This window comes from Manis javanica, chromosome 2 (genome assembly GCF_040802235.1).
Source record: "Manis javanica isolate MJ-LG chromosome 2, MJ_LKY, whole genome shotgun sequence".
NCBI classification, from domain to species: domain Eukaryota; kingdom Metazoa; phylum Chordata; class Mammalia; order Pholidota; family Manidae; genus Manis; species Manis javanica.
The window spans coordinates 20,105,167-20,127,858 of NC_133157.1; the positions used below are offsets into that span (position 1 = coordinate 20,105,167).

General features: G+C 42.0%; 1 protein-coding gene across 5 annotated transcripts in view; it reads right to left on the bottom strand.

The window, feature by feature from the left end:
- Positions 1-22,692, bottom strand: part of SNX30 (sorting nexin family member 30) — a 101,141-nt gene that overhangs the window by 72,869 nt on the left and 5,580 nt on the right. The window contains exon 2 of one of the 5 annotated variants that reach the window (XM_073226056.1): positions 4,273-4,409. The exons of the other annotated variants lie outside the window; for them this stretch is intronic. Within the exon in view, the coding sequence (XP_073082157.1) occupies positions 4,273-4,350 (78 nt within the window). The 5' untranslated portion in view covers positions 4,351-4,409. The remainder of the gene's footprint in view (positions 1-4,272; positions 4,410-22,692) is intronic. 5 annotated transcript variants of the gene reach the window in all.

Sequence of the window (22,692 nt, forward strand, 5' to 3'; positions counted from 1 at the left end):
TGTTAAAAGAACATATGGGATGTGAACAGTCCCCAGGAATGGGTTGTTTTAATTTGTCTGATTTCTCTCAGACTGTTCAAGTTCAGTTGGACAATACCCACCATATCATAGATAAGTTTTCACAAATGCCTAGGGTGCCTAACTGGTTTTCTTGGCTTCACTGGAGATGGCTGGTAATTATAGATCTGCTTTGGTTATATAACTGTATTCCTATTATGTTAATGTGTGTGCGCAATTTAATTAGTAGTTTAAAACCTATACATGCTTAAGTTACTCTACAAGAAGATATGTCAAAGAAATAATCAATCTTCCCATGTTTTCTTCTGCCTGCTACTTCTATAGCTTTTCTTCTTCCTTCCTAATTACAACCCTTAAATAGAATTCGTGCCTCATATCGAATTTACCGAGTATCATAATTCTTCCAAGTGGTAAAGATACCTCAAGACAAATGCTGGGCATGGAAGCCACAGGGCATAAATCTGCAAAGAAGTAAAAAGCTAACCTTTTCAAACAATAAGGCTTCTCTCTCACTTACCAACTTTACATCTCCCTGTATGGCCCTAGAAGACGACTGGTTAGCCAGAGATGGGTAAGATTCCTCAAGGGAGGAACAACCTAAGACAGGCACAGTCGCAGGGGGGCCATCAGGTGAGAAATTGGGGATCAACAGAGGTGAGGCTTAGAACCTCACCCCCCCTGTTTTGAGAGAAATCTTCTGCATCCGTGGATGTTTTATTGCCCTTGTCTAGCTTGGATTAGCACATAGTCTACAGGCACACACCTGATCATCTACATTTGCTCTCTTACAACACTGAACTATGTTTTCTACCTTTATCTTGCATCTACCTACCACTTCAGCATTTTATTAAAAATAATAATAATAATAATAATAATAATAGGAGAAATGTGGGATCAACATATAAATCAAGTACAAAAATCAAACGAATATTCATATTTGACCTGATTGTTTATAGGTCATAATGCATGATCAAAACCGAAAGTTTCTGTGATGAATGCCCTTGTACTGTTCACCATGTAAGAATTTATTCACTATGTAAGAATTCGTTCACCATGTAAGAACTTGTTCGTTATGCTTCAGAAGATTGGAGACTGACGAGAATTAGGCTTGAGATGGATTAATGATTGTACATTGAGCGTTGACCTCCCTATACTGAATTTTATTGTTGTTAACAACCATTTGATCAATAAATATGAGAGATGCCCTCTCAAAAAAAAAAAAAAATAATAATAATAATAATAAAGAAAGAAATGGGGTATCCACATATAAATCAAGTATAAAAATCAAATGAATATTCATATTTGAACTGATTGTTTATAGTTCATAATGCATGATCAAAACCGAAAGTTTCTGTGATGACTGACCTTGTACTGTTCACCATGTAACTTATTCACTATGTAAGAATTTGTTCTCCATGTAAGAACTTGTTCGTTATGCTTCAGAAGATTGGAGACTGACAAGAATTAGGCTGGGGGTGGATTAATGATTGTGCATTGAGCACTGACCCCCTGTACAGAATTTTATTGTTGTTAACAACCATTTGATCAATAAATATGAGAGATACTCTCACTTCCGATTGTAAAATAAATAAGTAACCGGGATGTAATGTATAGCATAAGGAATATAGTCAAAATATTGTAAGAACTTTGTATGGTGATAGCTGGTTGCTAGAATTATCATGTATATAAATGTTGAATCACTGTGTTGTACACCTGAAACTAATGTAATACTGTCTGTCAACTACCCTTCAATCAAAAAAAAAAAAAAAAAAGAAATGCAGAATCTTAGGTCCCTGTGCAGGCCTACGGAATCAGGAACCAGAATGTGCACAACCAGCCCCACCCCATGATTGCTGTGCATTGGAAAGACGGAGGAGAAAGGGTACAACTCTGGGGAAGATGACCCACTGAGAGGTCACATGGACCACGTGTGTGGACCCTCCAGCCGTTTGCTTGGTGCCAGATGCCTTTGGCCTGGCCTCATTTCCACTCTCTGTAGGTCTGTGGTCCTGGTGGATACTAATCACTATAGCTGCAATCATTGTTATCTCTTCCAGTGCCCCTAAGAGCTTGCTGACTGATTCAGTTAGAAAAATCCAAGTACTGAGAAAGGAAGCACAAATTAATTTGTTTTTGCTTTGCTTATCTGTCTCTTTCAAATGTCTGATAAATGGACTTGATTATCCTCTGCAAGCAAACACGTGGTCGAGAGGCAGGAGCTGTGAGTTGTTGGAGTCTGCTGGTTGCCTGCAAGTCCTTCTCTGCAAGTTCTCCTCTCTATTCCAATGACAGAAAATTTTCTGAGACATGAAACCTCCAAATTTATGTTTGAGAAGCCCTAGTGTAGGTTCCTCTTCTCTGCTCCCCATGAAGAGGTGGCCTTTGTAGATACCGGAGTGTCTGAGAAGGTTGGTACTGCCTGGGCCTGGGGTCCAGCAGAGCTATCCTTTGTTGTTAACTCATTATTAACGGGGCTGTTGGGCTGTCATCTTGATTTTTCCTATTCATTCAATAGATTATTACTTGCAAAAAAAAAAAAAGATGCACTGAGCTACACACATAAGTCAGATGAGTGCACATAAAACTGATGAAATCTGAGTGAGTTCTGTGGATTGTACCAATGTCAGTTTCCCAGCGTTGTCAAACAAAATTATCACCATTGGAGGAAACTGACTTAAGGGCATTTTTTAAATACATTTTTTAAAATTTCCTGGGAATCTATAATTAGTTCTAATTACAAAGTAAGAAAAAAAATTCTCAACTCATGGGCTGTGCAGGTGGCTGGCCAGATTTGTCTTCTTGGCGTTAGTTTGATGACTCTTGATTTACATGAATCTATCTATACACAATCTTGTGGTTGGGAAGGGCTTAGTAAACCCAAAACCAAAAGCAGAATCCATAAAGAAAAAGCCTAACAGATTTAACAATTTTTTCTCTATGTCAAAAAGACACAGTAAAAATGAAAAAAAAAAAAGCACACTCGGAGGATTTGAACATAAGTGACCATAGGTTGTTTAATATATTAAGGGTTGTGAAAATCAATAAAAAAGAGCCTGATACAAAAATGGATGTAAATAAGGCTAATATACAATAATTGCTCAAGATCAATAGCAAACAACAAAATGAAAATAAAAATAAGCTATCATTTCTCCCATCAAACTGGCAAAGATTAAAAAGATTACCTCTGATTCTAAAGCCACACTGTTTCTACCACACCACACTAAAAATTTTTATGGCAACAACAAAATAAATGGCTTTTTCAAAACTGTTCAGAGCCAAAAGAGCACCAGAAGGACTTTGTAAACAAGAAGAGGAAATATGGGCTGGATGACAACACTACGTACAGTTAGGGGACTCTGTGACTGGCTGAACTATCTGAGCTGAAGAGAAAATGCTGCCCCCTTCTTCAATATTCAGGCATGCCTAAATGTCACAAATGCCTGTCAAAATGCAGGAGACACTACATGAATCCATTTGTCTTCATGACCCAAGTGCTTCTCCTCTGTCAGCCATGACTATCAGCAGATGGTAGTATGTGTCCCCAATGAATCTCCTCTCACTGGGAAATTCAAGCCCCAGGAAAGCAGACAGTCCTCAGAATCACCCAAGGAAGCAGAGAACACAAACGGCAGTCAGCCAAAAGCTGTGCTGAAACTCGGCATAGGAAACATTTTTAATACTAACAAGGGTGTCACTACGCCAAGGGAGGAGTCCGCATGGAGAAGGCAGGAAACCCATTCTCGGGTTTGGGTGTGAGGTAACAAGGGCCCAGAAGTGCAAGTGAACAGCTCAGAGCCCTCCCTCCAGCTGCTGCCATTGAACCCACACATCAAATTCTTTCAGGACTCTAGGATGATTTCTTCAGGCTGTGCCAAGCAGGGTTTCCAACCTTCTCTCTTTTTAAATTTGCCATCTTACCCGTGTTTAAGTACATGGTGCAGTAGTGCTAACTACGTTCACATGGCGCACAACCCATTCCCCAGAACTCCTTTCTCACCCTCTCTGTTTAACCAAAGGAGTTTGGGGCTATGATTGAGTCCATCCCCTGCCCCAGCTCTGCTGGCTTGTGCACACATGTGTGCATGTTTGTACACACAAACACAAACATGCACCCCAGTCAGGAACAAGTCTCCTTGCCTAGGGCAGCAGCACGTGCCTCTTGAGGAGACAGCAGTGAGCCCCATGTATAGACTAAAAACTCGGTGCATGCTGGCCTAAAGGTGGCCAGCCCCTGCCCTACGCCACTATCATTACCTTGGACATGTATCCTGGAGATAAGCACGGGTTTGAGGCATTGGGAGTGAGGCACAGTGACAAATAATCCTGCCTCATGTCTGCTCCTAACCAGCTGAGACAGTCTAGGTTCCCTCTCAGAGCTTCTGTTTCTTCATCTGTAAAACAGGGGTGACATTTTATTACCTACCTGCCTGCCTGGGGAGAAAAAATCCACAAAACACTGTCAAATGCCTCACAATGAGTAGATTCTCCCACTAGCTCCACCTGCCTCTCCCTTGTCTGCCTTATCCTTCCACACTGAACACAATCACTTCCTACATGCTCACTGGAGCAGCAGATCAAGGAGAGAGCAATGACAGAAGGGGAAATGAGTGATGGGGAATGGAGAGGACCCAGGACGGGAGCGCCTAGGGGAGCTGACGAGGCTTGATCCTCCACCGTCCATCAAGCAGCCCCCCCATCACCCCTGAGGACACACTTGAGCCGCCCACTAATACATCCCGGATACAGAACCAACTGAGGGCCCTCACATTCCAGCCAAGGACTCACACAGGGTGAAGGCCCAACATACCTTGGCTATAGTTTCACCTTCGATTGCATGTGCCGGCAGCACCCAATCACTTGCCAATCCTCAGTCTACCAGCAACTCCCCCAAAGAGCCACGAGCTCTCACCAGCCCCACCAGGTCTCTGCAGGGTTGCTTCCTCTCCCTGGGATGCCTTCTTTCTCCTTGTTCACCCAGCTAACGCCCACTGTGCTTCAAGACTCAGCTCCCAAAATACCCGTTACGATGCCTTCCTTCTCAACCAGCTTCTCCACCCCCAGCCTGCCAGCACTTGCCCAGCATGGGTAACGCTCCCCACCGTGCTCTCACCAGGCCCCTGTGCCTGGCCTTCCCCACACTTACCATTCGTATTATCACTGCCTGTTTATCTACCTGCCTCTGCTTCGGAATCACAGGGCATGAGGAGCTACAGACCGGGTGTTGGTTACCCTTGTGTCTCCAGCATGGTGCCCATGACAAACTGCCAAACTTTTCAAGCACCGGCCGTAACACTATCTCCCATCCTGTCTGCTTATCTGCAATGTGCCCTGGGTGATGGCCACATCCTTCGCACGGCTCAGCAGCCTCCATGTCCTGTCTTCTGGAATGCTCACTCCTGGGACACACCCTCCAGGAACCCATTCACCATGCTCTGAGTGGCCCAAGACACATGAAGATGTCACTCTAGTCAACTGCCAGCCAAGTGAGTCACTTAGCCATCCAGCCCAGCGGAGTCCTCAGATGGCCACATGGGAGACTCTAAGCAGGAACCACATAGCCGAGGCCAGGCAACTCATGGAACCATAAGAGATAAGAATAAATCTGTGTTTTGACCTACTTTATTCTGGGGTGGTTTGTTAAGTGGCAGTGCGTAAGCAGACAATGCCTGCCTGGCACACAGCGGGTTCACAATGAAAGAACAATTCCATCAGCTCTATGTGATGCATGGCATGGAGCAAACACCAATTTAACAGCTGCGGCTAGTAACACAATTATGTGGAAGGGGAACAAAGAAGAAGAGAAACTGGTGAAGGAGGCGTTACATCCCCGCTAGCAAGAAGTGGTGAGGACCACTAAGTCCATGCCGATGAGATGAGTCTGTGGTTGAATCACATCACTCCGAACTCCAGGGAAATGACAAGAGAAATATAAAAAGAAGAAACCCATTTAAAAAGCCAGAAAACAAGGATGGATGCCACCAGTCAAAAAATTCTGAGGAATTTCTGGAAGAGATACAGTAGACAGGATCAAACTTACAGAAAAAGTTAATTTAGCCAGAGTTAAGAAACCAAAAGCAAAATGGGCCACAGAGAGACATGCTGGATAAGGGAAGGGATGGGGTGTTCTACACAGAGCCTGGGGAAAAAACCCAGATTCAGAAATGACAGTGTGGCTGAGAGCAGAAGCAGGCACTGAGATGGTCAGTGGGGATAATGAAGTACGACTCAAAAAAGGAAAAGGGGAAGTGTATTTTGGGATAGGCTGTGAAATGCCCCATCTGCAGCGCAAGTCTTTTCCCACTTCCTCAATTAAGAAGAGTCCAACCAGCCTACTGTCCTGTTATCAGCCACACACCCTGACAGGAAGCCTGCTGAGGAGTAATTGCAAGGATCTGTTCTCCGTCCCCTCCTTACCTTATGTCGTCCCTACCCCCAGTCACAGCAAGCAGGACAAAGGCCGACCGCCACAGGGTCTTTGTGCACAGCTTGTGTGCACAGATGTGCATGTTTATACACACAAGCACACACATGCATGAATGGCCACACAAACATGCTCCTAAATGGTGGCACAAGCACAAGTCTCCTTGTTTGGGGCAACAGCACGTGCGTCTCCAAGGAGGCAGAAGCTGCAGGGCCCCACGTGTACAGTCTAGAAACTCTGCACCCTGGTCAAATGGCAGCCAGCCCCTGCCCTGAGCCCAGATCATCATCCTGGACATCACATTCTGAGAGCAGGTCCAAAAACAGATGGCCCAAACAAATACAGGTGAGCTAAAATTTGAATTACATAGAAAAGAAGATTTATCAGAATGCAATGAAATAAAAAAAATAATTAATCCATCTTTCAGAAGACCAAGTCAAGGAATTCTCCCAAAATACAGAGTGAAGATAAAATGGGATAGAATGAGCCAAGAAAAAGTAAAGCCCAAAAAAGGACGGACTAAAATTCAAATATCCCTAATTTGCTCCTAAAAAAGACAAGAATGAAAGGATGTAGACAAAGCAGTAAAACCAAAGGGATTCAAGTGGAACTGAGAAAAACATACATGTAAATACCAGTAGACTAGCAAAATTTTTTAACTTGAAAACAAAAGTCTAGGGATATGCAGACGATTACGTAAAAGAAGAAAAAGAATCACTGACACAGACCTCTCATCTGGAAGTGTAAGTGCTGAACTAACAGCAACACTGGATTACTAGGCAGTCATTAAATGGGAAGGAAGGGGGTGGTGGAAAAGGAAGGGAAGAAAGAACTTTTGTACTGATACAGAACAATCTCCAAGATCTATGGCTAAGTGTAAAGCAAGGTGCCTATCATTTGAGGGTTTTTTTTAAGTTACGTGTGTGCATTTTCATACTTATGCATAACATAAATCTCTAGAAAGTTTCTCCAGAAACGGATAAAATTTTCTATCTCCTGAATGTTGTGCCATGTGGATGCAATGCCTATACCAAAAAACAACACACAAAAAAACCTCTCAATCTGTATCCTTCTTGCACATACTCTCTTGTGCATGCTCTCTTGCGCTCTCTCTCTCTCTCTCTCTCTCTCACACACACACACATACACACACACTTAAAGAAAAAAGACAAGCCAACAGAATAAGAGAAAATACAATACATATATCTGACAAGGACCTGTATCCAAGATATATCAAGAACTCTTAGTAAGAGTATATATGTGTTATATACATACAATGGAGTATTATTTAGCCTTAAAAAAGGAAACCCTGCCATTTGCAACATAAATGAACCTGAAAGACATTATGCTAAATGAAATAAGCCAGATACAGAAGGACAAATACTACAGGATACCACTTACATGAGGAATCTAAAATAGTCCATCTCATATAAGCAAAGAGGAGATTACTAGGGATGAACAAGGGATCAATGGGGAGGTATTAGTCAAAAGGACAAAGTTGCAATTACACAAGATGAAAAAGTTCTGGAGATCTAATGTAAAGAAGAGTGCCTATAATTAACAATGCTGTATTGCGTACTTAAAAATTTTGCAAGAGGGTGGTCTTACATTAAATGTTCTTGTCATATATTAATAATAGTAATGACAATAGTAATATAAAAAGGGTGGGAGAAAACTTGCAGAGGCGATGGATAGGTTTATGGCATGGTTTTGTGATGATGATGGTTTCATGGGTGTATACTTAACTCCAAAATCATTGTGCTGTATATGTTAAATATATACAGCTTTTTGTATATCCATCATATCTCAATACAGTGACTTTTAAAACATGTATATATATTAGGAATTCAATATAAATCAACATAAGGAAAACAACCCGATAAGAATAGGCAAACGATCTGAAGCTACTTCCACAAGAGATATACAAATGGACAACGAGCATGTGAAAAGAGGCTCAAGGTCGCTAGTTATCAGATAAATGCAAATTAAAACCAGAATGAGATGCCACCACATATCCACTAGAATTGATCAAACAGAAAGTCCTGGCAAAGACCTGCGGCTACTGGAGCTCTTATACTCTGCACCTCCACCATCAGGGAGCTACCCAAGAGAAATGAAAACAGGCCAACCAAAGACTTGTACATGAATGCTCAGAGCACCTTTGTCTCAGAATTTGTCCACTCCATCTAAGCTATGTAATTTGTTGGCAGAGAACTGTTCACAGTATTTCTTTATAATCCTTTTTTATTTCTTTAAGGCCAGCAATAATGTCTACTCTCTCGTTTCTCCTTTCAGTGATCTCAATCTTCTTTTTTTTTTTTGGTAAACCCATCTAAAGTTCTGTCAAATTTGTTGATTTTATTTCAAAGAACCAAATTTGTGTCCCATTAGTTTTCTCTATTGTTTTTCTGTTCTCTAGTCTATTAATTTCCACTCCAATGTTTGTTATTTTCTTCTTTGGCTGCTTTAGGTTTAATCTGCTCTTCTTTTTCCAATGCAGCTGTTTAATTTGTAACAGCCCAAAACTGAAACAACCTACATGTCCATTAATGAGTGAACGGATAAAGAAATTGTGGTATATTCATTCAATGGAACAGTAATCAGTAATAAAAAAGAACAAGCTACAGATGCAGCAACAATATGGATAAAGAACACTATGCTGAGTGAAAGAAACCCGAGACAAGTGAGTATATTTTATGATTCCAATTACAAAATTCTAGAAAATGCAAACTAATGTACTGACAGAAAACAGATCAGTGGTTGCCTCGGGCCAAGGGTAGAGGAGAAAGGAATGGACTGCGCAGGGGCATGAGAAAACTTGCATAGCCCATGTTCGGTATGTTGATCGTGACAGTGCTCTCACAGGTCTGTCGACTGTCAAAATTCACTGAAATCTCACACTCAAAAGGTAGTTAGTTACTTTATAAAAATTATACCCCAAAAAGTTGACTTTCAAAAATAAATTTAACTTTCTTAAATGTTTTGAAAGTAAAAAAGAAGGCAATGGATCATTTGTAAGTTTGGTCTCCAGGGGAAAAACTCAGCTAAATTACCATTCAGACAAAAAAAAAAAAAAAAAGAAGAATGTATGTATACCACCCAAGGTTGTCGTTTGTTTGGTTTTTTTCCTTAAGGTATTCACAGACATAATGAAAATTATGTGCAGCACACTGAAAAATAAATCAGAATAAAGCTTTGTTCAAGAAAGATGACATTAGTTTAATGGAAAGATGATGCTACTGTTAAGTTTGAAGCAACTGTTAGGAATTAATGAGACAGAAGGATTAATTTTTTAAAAATCGATCACAACCAGGAACTCAAATTCAGGACAACTTTAATAAAACCTTAGCAGAGGAAGTAGAAGCAAGGCCAAGGTCTCTCCTTGTTCTGGAGAACGTTACAGTTACTATTTAAATGTTGCCTATAGTAGAAAAATAAAATTAAAAACATTAGTCAAACAGAAACAGGAAACAGAACTTGGAGGAAAATAAAATTGATCAAAGCACACTTGATCAAAGTCAGGAAATGGAGAAAAGGGAGGAAAGAAAAGAATAGCAGGAAATAATAAATCTAAAATTCCATATAAAACATTAGCAAACTGAAGCTGAGACCAAGTAGGAGCTGTCTGATGTATATATTTAATTATGTTTCAGTATTAAGAAAAAACTAATTATATTAATTAATGCAGAAAAATTAAATGTTCATTTCCATAAATGATAAGAAGGCATTTTATTAAGTCCAAATTCCACTGCTAATTTTTAAAAAAAGAATTACTGAACTATAAAAAAAAAAAACTTTCGTGATAAGAAACTAACAGCACACATTATATCTAATGAGAAAGTACTGGATACATTCCCTTCAACAAGGAACAAGATAAGAATGCCCTCAGTATTTATCTAATACCAATGGGTCCTAGCCAGCGTAATAAAATGAAAAAAAAAAAACTATTTCTAAAAGGAAGCACTGAGATGCAAAATATGATTCTCTTCGATTTTCTAAGTAGACTACAAACTCAAAAATGATTCAGTAAGGTGGCCAGATGCAACATAAAGATTACAAAAATTAATAGCTTTCCTACATACTGGCAATAAGAAATAAGAAACTGTGAAGAGCAGTAATTGTAATTTTAGACCTTTATCTTTTAATCTTGGGTATGAGAAGAGCAACAGGAATCTGAACAGCCCTGAAATGTAATGTGCTATTTCAAGGGGATTTGGCTAGAAGCTCCTAGAACAGTGCCGGCACGTGATAAATATTTGATAAATAAATGAATGGAATACGAACTTCCTGAGTAAGTCTGGTTCCTCTCTATTTCCTTCGGGAAGGAATTCTATTTTCTTGCCAGTTTGCAATAAACCTTTCTTCTCAAGACAGATGGCTCACATATCCAGAAGATTCCTCTCTCATATCAGAAATGTATCTCCCTTGCTTTTCAGCATCATGTAGAATGAGCCAAGAGTAATTCACTTTTTTTAAAACAATGAAAATCAAATAAAAAGAGGATGAAAATGTCTACCATCAGCAGATCATGGTAATAATCAGATCAATGCTAATGTAAATATAATTGTGAATATTTGCTGTGGGCTACCTATTTATTAAAGCCATCTACAATTTGGCTTTGAAGTCATACTTGAAATCCTAGAGTGAACTCCAAGATTTTTTCTTTCCCATGATTTATGTATTCTTGCTGCAGAACTGGATCAGTTCTACAAAAATCCTTCACTATATAACGTTGATGTTCAGAAAGCATTTTTCCTTTTTTTTTCTTTTACTTTCTGACTGTTTACACCACGAGATGCACATATTTCTACCATCAGTACTGTCAAAAGTTGGGAAGGAATCTTCTTTGCAGTCCTCTAAAATATGTGGTTCATATCAGGAGAACAGCTTTTGAGGCTTACTATGCACAATCTCATTGTTATCAGAACAAACTTATGAGGTAGGTACTATTATTGTTCCCATTTTATTGACAGGATAGCAGAGGTTTAGGGCAGGTCAGTGACTTGCTAGTCAGTAAGAGATTGTATTAGGGCTTCCCTGGGCTGCCTCTAAAGGCACGATTCTTTCTACTCAGCTGCACCTGCTTCAAAACTACATTACTCTAACCTCTCCAATATTAACAGTTCTAAATATCTTTTTATAGTATACTTCCTTGCTTTAGAACTAGAGGCAGCAAATAAACTTCCATTCAGCTGCTGGCTACACTGTCTCTCATGATCCTCCTCACCCATTTACTGTAAAATCATAAGTCTACAGATAGATGAAGTTTCCTTGATTCATGAATAAATCAACGGCAGGCCTTTTCTGTCAGCCTTGTAATTCAATCACAAAGAAAGTTTAAAATGAATGGTATTGCGTTTTTGTTTTAAATTAAGTAGCAAACATGCCCAGGCCAACAATATTCTTATCTATCAAAACCAGTATATAAAATGCAAACATTCTTTCTAAAACTTCATCTTGGAACACTGCAATGTGTCTTTAATGTTAGCCTTTCTACTGGCTCATCAGTGGACCAAGAGAATAGTCCAAGAGAATAAGAATGATTTTAGAAAAAAACACCTGTGGCTACCTTATTCTTCAGAGTCAGGTTTAAAGTGGAGATGCAACCATTTTGCTCAAAGCATGGCACTTGAGATATGCTTAGAAATCTGTGACGTTCTCATTAGCTCCAAATTTGGATCTCATTCAGTCTAAGACCCTACCATCTATCCTATATAAGATACTTCCCAGGTTACTCAAAAAAGCTTCATAGATGCCTAAGATAAAGTGCCAAGCCTTCCAGTGCGCAGGGAAGGAGAATTAGGTCACACCAAGACAATCAACTTACTTGCATCATCTTACAAAGGGATGTCAGTCCAGTTGTGGACAGAACCACCTCCGGGACCATGTCTTCTGCTTCCTAACTTGCTTGAAAGTTGGCTGCCTCTGTAAGAAGCTGCAATGAGCCCAGGTAACCCATCACCAGAATAAGGGTGGCTATGAGGGACACAGGTAGGGAACAGAGCCAATGCCACTGGGCTGGAAACTCCTCCTCCTCTCATGAGACAGTGACATCCAGGGCAGCTTTTTGCCCGGAAGGGCAGAGGCGAGAGCATGAAGTGGGTGTCCAACAATACCCCGGCAACCAGTGGAACAATGGGAGGTCTTGCCCTTCCTCCATCACTTGGGCCAGCAAAGAAAAGAATTTCTTAAGCCAGGGAAAAAAAAGTTCAAAGAATGGTCTTGGCTGCAGGAGAAAAAGGTGAAGCTCACTCTGAGCCAGTATTCACCCGTTTGTGATCAGAACAGATTAAAAACTACTAGAACCACACTGTGTCTTTTATCCCTTCATTGCACAGCTAACCCCATGCCTTTTAGGTTTTGAGCAGTTGTGATTCAGTTTTCCAATAGGGACAACGTACCCACCTACCCAACAGAACCATGAGGGACAGCCTCATTTTTCTGTTCAAAATATGATCAGGTTAGTGGGGGGTTGGTTCGTCAAGTTTTTGCTTTTCTAATCAATTATCAACTATCATGAACCAAATTAGGAAAAGAGGAGGATTCTCCCTATTTGGTCAAAAAGCCTCGTGAAGGAAGAAACATTCTCAAGGGGTCTGAGAATGTCCCTCCTGAGAAGCAATGCTGCATCCTTCCAAGGCTAGTGTACATTTACACCTATTCTCTTACACGACCACAAATGACAGCAGACTACACACAGTTTGTATGTACTGCTTTCTTTTTTTTACTTAATACATCTTGCCATTGTTGTATGTCAGTATATACAGGGCTGCCTTATTCTTTTAAAAATTTGTTTTTAATTTAAGAATTTTTAAATTTTAAATTTTAATTTTAAAAATGACCTTAGTTCACAAAACTAGTGGATATCTGAGCTCTTATCTTTTGCTACTAAAAATAATATTGCAATGAATACCTTTGTACACATATCATTTAGCACATGTCAATTCATTTTGTCAACAAATATTTGTGTACCTATCCCATGCTAGGCTTTGTTCATGCGCTGAAATTACAAAAATAAGCAAATTAGATAGAGCCCCTGCCATCAAGTTGCTTTCAGCACAGTGTAGGAGCTACACATGTCTGATAGTAAATCAGAGCTCTTCTAAGGCACTTGATCTCAACCTTGGCTGCACATTAGAATTACCTGGGAAAACCTTTAAAAAAAAAAAATACTGGTCCCTGGGCCATCCCAGATTCCTTACATTCAAGTTTTCTGAAGGGAGGTCCAGGGATCAGGATTGTCTAAGAGGTCCTCAGATGATGTGAATGCTTAGCCAAGCCTGACAATCTTGTTCTAAAGACAGTACTTCTCCATTTTTAATGTGCATACAAATGACTTAGAGATCATGTCAACATGCAGATTCTGATTCAGTAGGTCTGGAATTAGGCCTGAGATTCTGCATTTCCAAAAAACTCCTACTTGTTACCAATACCACTGGTCCACGGACCACACTTTGAGTAGCAAGATTCCACCACCAGCAGGAGGAGGCAGCTGGAGACACATAGAGAGGAGACAAGCTTAGCAAACGTGGGCAAGCAAGAATTCACATGACATGCCAGGCAGCTCATGAATAAAATCATTTTGCAAGGACATAACTTCCTAGGAGAGGGTCAAAGAGGTAAATAAGTACCTGATCACAGAAGGCCAGACTCAGGACTTGGACCATTACTGTGGAGGCAATGTTAAGTTGCTACAGGCCTCGAAAGACGGGAATGACACATACAAGGCACTATTTTAGGAAGGTGAATTCTGGCAGCGTTCAGAAGAGATTAGATGGGGGAACAGGCAACTGACTGGGTGAATACAGGAAAACCAGACAGACAATCCTACATCTTCATTAGGATATTGATAATGACAATGGAAATGAAAAGAGGCATTAAAGAACTGTGAAGTTATATGCAGGAATAGGAGAGTTAAGAGGAGAAGCAAGGAAAGGTATGGTTTTAAAATACTTTCACACAGTGATCATAAGGCACCAGAAACAAGAATCACAGAAACACTGAGAAAGATGAATTTGAAGCTAGAAATGAAGAATTGGGAAACACTGAGCCCTAACGCAGCAGTAAAGTCCATCCAGAGATGGTATATTAAGGACGAGCAGGAACCATGGCCAGGTGGGTTCACAGTTAGAGCTTAGGAGGAAAAAGAGGAGGGTCCAGAAGCAGAGACAGGCCAGGGGAGGACGAGGACAAGGAGGGATTCAATTCATCCAGTGAATATTTATTGAGCATATTCTATGTGCCAGGTATTGGGCTGGGGAATATAGCAGTGAGCAGAAGACCCTGATTTTAAAAAAGTGGAAAAAAAAATTGAGGGGAGTTTGGTTAAGGTCATCAGTCAAGGAAAATAGCACTGAACCAGAGGCCTGGAAACCTGGGTCCCAACCTCAGCTGTGCCACCAGCTAGCTGGGTGGCCCTGGCCTGAGCCACAGTTTCCTCACGTGAAAGCAGAGGGTCTGGCGGTGGATGGTCTCCGAGGTCTCTGCAGCAGACAAGCAGCCACTGCAGACCTCTGCAGCAGTGAGCGGTCGGGGCTCGATGCTGAGGCCGGAGGAGGCAGGTGGCGAGGCAGATGAAGCAGGGCACGCAGGCCGCTCATCCGAGGAGCCTGGCAGTGACGGGGAGCGTGCACAGGCAGAAGCCAGCAAGCCTGAGGAAATTTCCCTAACAAGAGAGACTGGTACAGTGAGGAGGAAGAGACTGAAAAACCTGGAATCTGAGATGAGGGAAGAGACGCGGGCCAGGAGACAGTAGAGTTGGTTTCATTCCACCTTGGCCTGATGACTATGTCTTGTGTAAGAAATGCAGCGCATACTACCTGATGCACGGGGCACTCGGTACACGGTGTTGGGCTTTGCAAATGGATGCCGGCTCCCTAGCGGTGGTGGCAGTTTAGAGAGAGGGCGCTCAAGTCGGACAGACCCAAGTCCCAGTTCCAGCCCCACTGCCTTCTGGCTCTGTGACCTCAAACTAGTTCCTTCACCTCTCCAAGCCCACGTTTCCCCAGCTGTCGTCCCTGGGTGAAGGTGAGGGTAACTGAGTGAGCATATGCAGGACACCGCCCACACCCCGATGGGGAGAAACCGGAACAAAGGGAAAAGAGAGCAGACCCAAGCCAAGCAAATGAAAAAGCAGTCCCACGCATATGTTACACACGCAAGGCTGGGCACAGGAGACTACAGTGAGTTCTTCTAGAAACAGGGAATGCTAGAATGTTGACAGGAGACGGAGTATTCCAAGCAGGGGCCGCAGTCAGCCCAGACTGGAGAAGCAAGCCCTGGGGACCCTGACCCATTACAAGCATACCCAGAGAACGACAGCACTCCTGACCTAGAACACCGAGATGGGTAAGAGGTTATTTTAACAGGACCTGGAAACCAGTACCTCTAAAGGATACACTCCGTGCCAGGCTCACAGTGTGTGGCCTACACAACCACGAGGAACTCTGCTGTCCAAAGGATCTCACACTGGGCTAATGCTCTCCTGTCACCATCTTGAAATTCTTAATTTTTTAACAGGGGGACAAGCATTTTAGTTTTGCACTGGGGGCCCACAAATTATGTAGCCAATCTTGGATATACGAGTAAAGAATGTATACTGCATTAACATATGCATAATAAAATCTGAGGGCTAAAAAGTAAAGAATTTCCAATTATCAGCAGACCAGAAAACAGTCATTCAACTTCTTACTGAAACCCCAACACTGACCATTCATTTAAAAGAAAAAGTAGCTGTTACCTATAATGGGTAACCCAACACCTCCTTCAAGCATGCTTCACTTTACAATTTCTTTCACTGGAAGAAATCACCCTAATTACCCTCATAGCATTCTGTATACATCCCTATTATCACGTTATATTGCAATTATTCACTTGTACCTCCTCTGCCTCCCTTCCTGGACCTTGAGTGCCTAGCAGGTTATCTCATGCCTAGAAGTCATCTTGTTCATCTATGTATTCCCCAGGCATAGCACACAATAAGTCCATATAAAGCCTCGAGGGATGAACAAAGAGTCCAAGCATCCTTCACAATTGCTAATGTAAGTCATGAAATAAACAAGATTTGCTTGACTGGACAGTGTGTTGAAAAGCTGCTATCCTGCATCTCTGCAGCATGGCTGCTGATACCAGCAGGACAGGCCCAGTTCCCCAGAACACACCTCTGCCCTAATTAAAGAGCCCTACAGAAGGTCTAGGCTCCCACTTTTGCAATAAAATAGCTATTCCACATTTATTTTTATTCTAATTACATTAAGACATTGTTTACCTGCAATATCTGAGACCCAACTTATCCCAGGCTAATGTTCGAAGTTACGTCTTACAAAGTACAAAGTACAAGAGAAGTCACTCAAACACTTTGAGAATAAATTCATTGTAGCATTCCAGGTATTAATATAGTTTATTGACTTTAGCAAGAAATCAACTTTAAAAGTATTTACATCCTCAATGGGAAAAGGAGTCTTTTCAGCAAGAGGTACTGGAAAACTGGACAGCCACATGCAAAAGAAAGAAGTTGGATCTTCATCTTACACCATATATAAAATTTAACTCAAAATGAATTAAAGACCTAAACCTAAAACCCAAAACTATAAAATTCCAAGAAAATAGGGGAAAAGCTTCATGACATTGGGCTTAGCAGTGGATTTCTTAGATATGACACTAAAAACACAGGCAACAAAAAGCAAAAACCAACAAATGGGACTACATCAAACTAAGCTTTTGTGCAAAGGATACAATGGAATGGGAGAAAATATTTGCAAATCATATCTATGATAAGGGGTTAATATCCAGAATATCAAAAGAATTCCTACAATTCAACAACAAAAAAATCAAGCAATCTGATACAGCAAAGGATTTAAGAGACATTTCTCTAAAGATGACATACAAATGGCCAAAAAGTACATGAAGATATTTAACATCACTAGCCACCAGAGAAATACAAATAAAAACCACAATGAGACATAACCTCACATTCATTAGGATGGCCACTATCAGAAGAATAGAAAATAACACACATTGATGAGGATGTAGAGAAGGTGGAATCATATGCACTGTTAATGGGACTGTAGAATGGTACGGCCACTATGAAAAACAGTGTGAAAGTTCCTCAAAAAGTTAAAAATAGAACTATCATATGATCCAGCAAGCTTCCATCTGAGTTTATATATCCAAAAAAATTGAAAACAGGATCTCAAAGAGACACGCATGTCCACTGCAGCATTATTCAAAAAAGCCAAGAGGTAGAAGCAACCTAAATGCCCATCAATAGACGAATGGATAAAGAATGGATACGTACAATGGAATATTATTCAGTCTTTAAAAAGAAGAAAATGCTCTCACATGATACATGGGTGAATCTTGAGGACATTATTCTAAGTTAAATAAGCCAGTCACAAAAAGAAACAAATACTGTATGATTCTGCTTATATAAGGTATCTAAAGTAGAGGCATCAAATTCACAGCGATAGAAAGTAGAGTGGTGGTTACCAGAGGCTGAAGGTTGGGGGGTAGGGGGAGTTGTTATTTGATGGGCACAGAGTTTTAGTTTTGCAAGTTGAAAAATTCTGGAGATCTGTTTTACAATATGAACGTACATAACACTACTGAACTGTATACCTAAAAATGGCTGAGATGGTTAAAAAAAAATCAGGGTATTTACAACCATCTTATTGTACCTTCATGTCTTAAACTACCATCAAGCTCAAATGTCAAAATTATTGCAAAAAATTAAATTGCATCCAATGTCTTATTTCTTATGGATCCAGTAATTTTTACATACAAAATGCACAATATTTGTGTACAGCTTGATGCATTCCGACATGTATATATACTCATGTGACTGTCACCCAGATCAAGATATCAAACATTCTCACTAACTTTTCTCCCTTCACCTGTTTCACCCACTCCCACCCATCTCCTCCCCTAAGGCAACCACTCGTCTGTCCTCTATGAGTGTGTCTATGAATCTATTTTGGTTTGTTTGGCTGGTTGGTTTGTTTTAGACTCCACATATAAGTGAAATCACGTATTTGCTTTTCTCTGATTTATTTCACTTAGCATAACACCCTCTAAGTCCATCCAAATTGTTGTAAATGACAAGATTTCATTCTTTCTTATGGCTGAGTAATATTCCATTATATATACATACCACATCTTTTTTATCCACTCACCTATCGATGGACATTTAGGTTGCTTTATCTTGGCCTCTGTAAATAATGCTGCAATAAACACAGGAGTGCATATATATATTTTTTAAGTGTATCTGTTTAGGAAACAACCCAATGTCCATCAGCTAATGAGTAAACAAAATGCTGCTTCTCCACAGAATGGAATATTATCATCCACCCATAAAAAGGAATGGAGTCCTGATGCATACAGCATGGATAAACCTTGAAAACATTTGGCTAAGTAAAAGAAGCCAGACACAAAAATTATATGATTTTTTATGAAATGTCCAAAACAGGTATATCCATAGAAACAGAAAATAGATTAGTGGTCACCAGGGGTTCAAAGTAGGGAAAACAAAGAGTGTCTGCTAATGGGTATGAGGTGTCTTTTTGGGGTGATGAAGACATTCTGGAATTAGATCATGGTAACAGTTGTATAACCTTGTGAATATATTAAAACTACACTGTATGCTTTAAAAAGGTAGATTTTATGGTATATGAACTATATCTCAATTTTTCTTTTAAAAAGCCTATATGCCTTAGAAAACCTACAGTTTAATTTTTGACCTGTTTCTCCCAAAATTCCTGTTTTATTCTTGCCATCATCATTCAACCAGTCACTAAAGCCAGTGACCCAAGAGTCTTCCCTGTAATAATCTTTTCCTGTTTGCCCAGCACAGCTTATGCGGTTTCAGGAACCCTTCAGCTGGAAGGAGGGCGGCCTTCCTCTCTCAGACTCCTCCTTCAGCCATAGCTGATCCACCCAGGTTGAACCTCTGGGCCACGTTGGGCCAATCACAGTACCTCGGTCCCCGAGTCCAGGTGACTGTTCTCAGGATGGGCATGTGACCCAAGCCAGGTCTCCTTGAGATTTTTCCTCAGAAAGAGATTCACTCCCTCTCTGGAGGCAGAGCCATGAAACGTGAGCGATGGTGGCTGCCAGCTGCCACCTTTCCCTCCCACATGGACAAAGCTGGTCTGAGAGACTGAAACTGACCCTCAGTAGCATTCAGGACCCGGGTTCCAGCTCACTCCTGTGGTTAAAGCGAGCCTGTCAATAGGTATACCTTTTTGCTTAAGTTAGTGTGAGCTGGATTTCTATCATTTGCAACCAAAACTTCTGACCAGTACACTCCCTGAATCCAGTGAGGCAAACCCTGCTGACACTGCCCCCTCCAACCTTCTCTGCAACCAGCCTTCTCTTGGGACTCCCTGGCTCCTGGCTCCACCCACCCTCTCCCAGCTAGGGGCCTGGTCTCAGTGACCTAACAAATATGGCCCTGCACCTCTCCTGCTTGAAGTATGACTGCCCCTCAATCACCCGGGATAAAAGCCCTTACTGTTTGCCATTACAACAACGTGCCCACTACCTACCTCTCCAGCCCTATCACTCACCAACCCTCTCACAGGCCATTCGTGCAAACTTGACACTGCCAAGCTTTAACACATACTGGTTTTTCTGCTCTTCTTTCCCCTGTCCATTTGTCAAATGTAAAATCTATTTCTTCATCTCCTCTGTAAAAGCCACCATCTTCCTAAGCATGGTCACTACTTCATGCCCTGTACCTATTTTTATAAGAACTATAGTACAGACTGCTGGTGCCCCACCAATATCCCCTCACCCTGACCAGTTCAGTGCCCACTGGCCTGGCCTGACTGCTTCCTCTGGCTGTTGAACCTGCTTTGCACACACATGAGGCAGGCTGGAAAGTGCTGGGGGAGGATGGCCCCAACTCCCCACCCACGCAGTGCTCAACTGCTGGCTGCCAAGGGTTGCTGATTGAAGCAACCTCAGGGCAGCAGGGGGCAGGGGCGGGGCAGTGACCACAGAGCCTGTCCTATGCAGGTTCCCAGGCTATCCCAGCTGGGTTCAGTGGAACCTGGAGTGGTTCATGTACCTCCTCCTCCTGGTTGCCTTCCCTTCTGTCTCATTTCCCTTTGTCTCTCAAACTACTGGCAGCTAATCCTTTCTTAGTGTCTGCTTCCAAGCATTAACACCTGGCATTTTCATAGTATGCTGTATGGCAGGCACTATTCCAAACACTCAATCTTCAGAACAGCCCTGTAAGATACTCCAAAATTTAGGTAGGGGTACACTGAGCCATTACAAGTTTAAAACACTTACCCAAGGCCCCAGAGCTAGCAAATACATTTAGCATTTTTCATGTTCTACTGTGATCAGATATCTGTGTACGTGTCTCTCTTCTTCACTGGACCATGAACTTCTCAAGGTTTTAAAAATCCTTTTTAAAAATCTTTCTCAATGTCCCCAGCATCTAGCACAGAGCCAGGCATGTCACAGATGCTCAAGAGATGCAGGTTTTGAAAAGTGCTGGCACTCTGCCACCCAAACATACTGTGTACTTTTCCTGCCTCTTCTCAAACAGGAGCCCTGAAACACCTTTTCTCATATGCTCCTTGCCCTTGTCCACACCTCCCCCAACCCCCTGCCCCAAGCCACATACAGAGGACAATAATTCCTGATCTCTGCTCTGGCAGCCAAAATGGGGAATGCCGTGGGGCAGCATACAACCCCTCTAACATCCAATAAACAAACCCAACTGCTCATACATGAATTACTGCACCTTTGCCAAGCTGTTATTTATGTACTTATTTTAATACAGAACATCTGTCTTCCTGTAACCTCCAGGAACACTCATTTTCCTCCTATCCTGAATGCCTGCTTCTCCCCCAAGCTACTACCTGTACTACCAAACTGTTAACAAACGCCACCTGATCGCCATATCCACATGTCTAAATTCTGACCTCATCCTCTGCATCTTCCATCCCCATCCCGCTCTGCGTCCATTGGAGCTGCACATCTGTATAACAAAGAAGAGCTTCCTGCAGGCAGCACTTATGCTAGGCCTTGAAGTTTGAGTGGGCTTTCAACAGAGGGGTTCAGATAACCTTTGCCCAGAACTTCTGACTGAACTGCACCCTAGTCATCCTTACACGCCCCGCTCACGCTTGCTTCCCCAGCTTCCCCATCTGTGTTCCTTCCTCAATGAGGGCATCGGTCAGCATCAGTCTCCTAGACTAGAAAACTAGTCATCTTTACATACTCTAATCTTTCTTTTTCCAGGCAACAACTTCATCCTCGACCAGGCTAACACCCTGCTACTGCCTCAATGGGGCTGAGCAACAGGAACTCAGTGCCCCCTTCTCAGTGCCCCTAAAGTAAAACTAAACTATCAAGTCATCTTAAGGTCAGTCTATTGGTCAGTGTGTGTGTGTTAGCTTCAAGTGACAAGCCAAATTGAAAACTGTGTAAAGAAAAGAGAATCCATGACCTCATGTAAGCAGGAAAGCTGGGGAGCAGCGCTGGCTTCAGGCGTGGCTGGCACATCCAGGACTCCAGGGGCCTCCAGGGCTCCCCTTCCTCTCCTGGCTCTCCCTTCCCCTCGGGCCTCATTCTCAAGCAGGCACTCCCCAGAGTGCAGGAAACAAAGGTGCACGATCCAACAGTCTTTCCCCCAGCAACGTTCCGAGCAAATCTCAGGGAGGACTGTTTGGCTCTGCGAGGGTCCCACGTCCACCAAGGAAGATATTGTGGCCAATGGAAGACACTGCGGAAGGACCAGCAGGCAGGATGAGGCGAGAAGCCAGGGCGTTTCTCCTCCAGCCCAGTCCCTTCTCTGCGGAGTATCGTTTGAATACCTAGTTCCAGCCATTCCTGAAGCCATTCTGAGAGCACCCCAGGCAGCAGCTGATGCCTCACTGCCCTTGTTGAGCAGCCCTGCTGCGGTTCTAGCTCCCACAGAAGCTCCTAGATGCTAACATCCCCTCCTCCCATTGAGCCTCCAGCCCCGAGGGTGACGGCAGCTTCCTGCTCTCGCTGCTCCCTGCGTGACCTCACCATCCTCTGCTTGGCTTCTCATGTTTTCCACCACCTGTGGAACTAATTCTGTGCAGTACAGCCTCTTAGCCTGAAATAGCTACAGTGGTTTTTATTCTCTGACTGGACCACTACTGATACAGAAACGGACAAAGGAAAAACATACAAAGATAAGATGGAGACTACAATATAAGGAGTAACAACCACCTCACACTGACTAAAGGCTCCCTCTAATGGACTGGGCACTA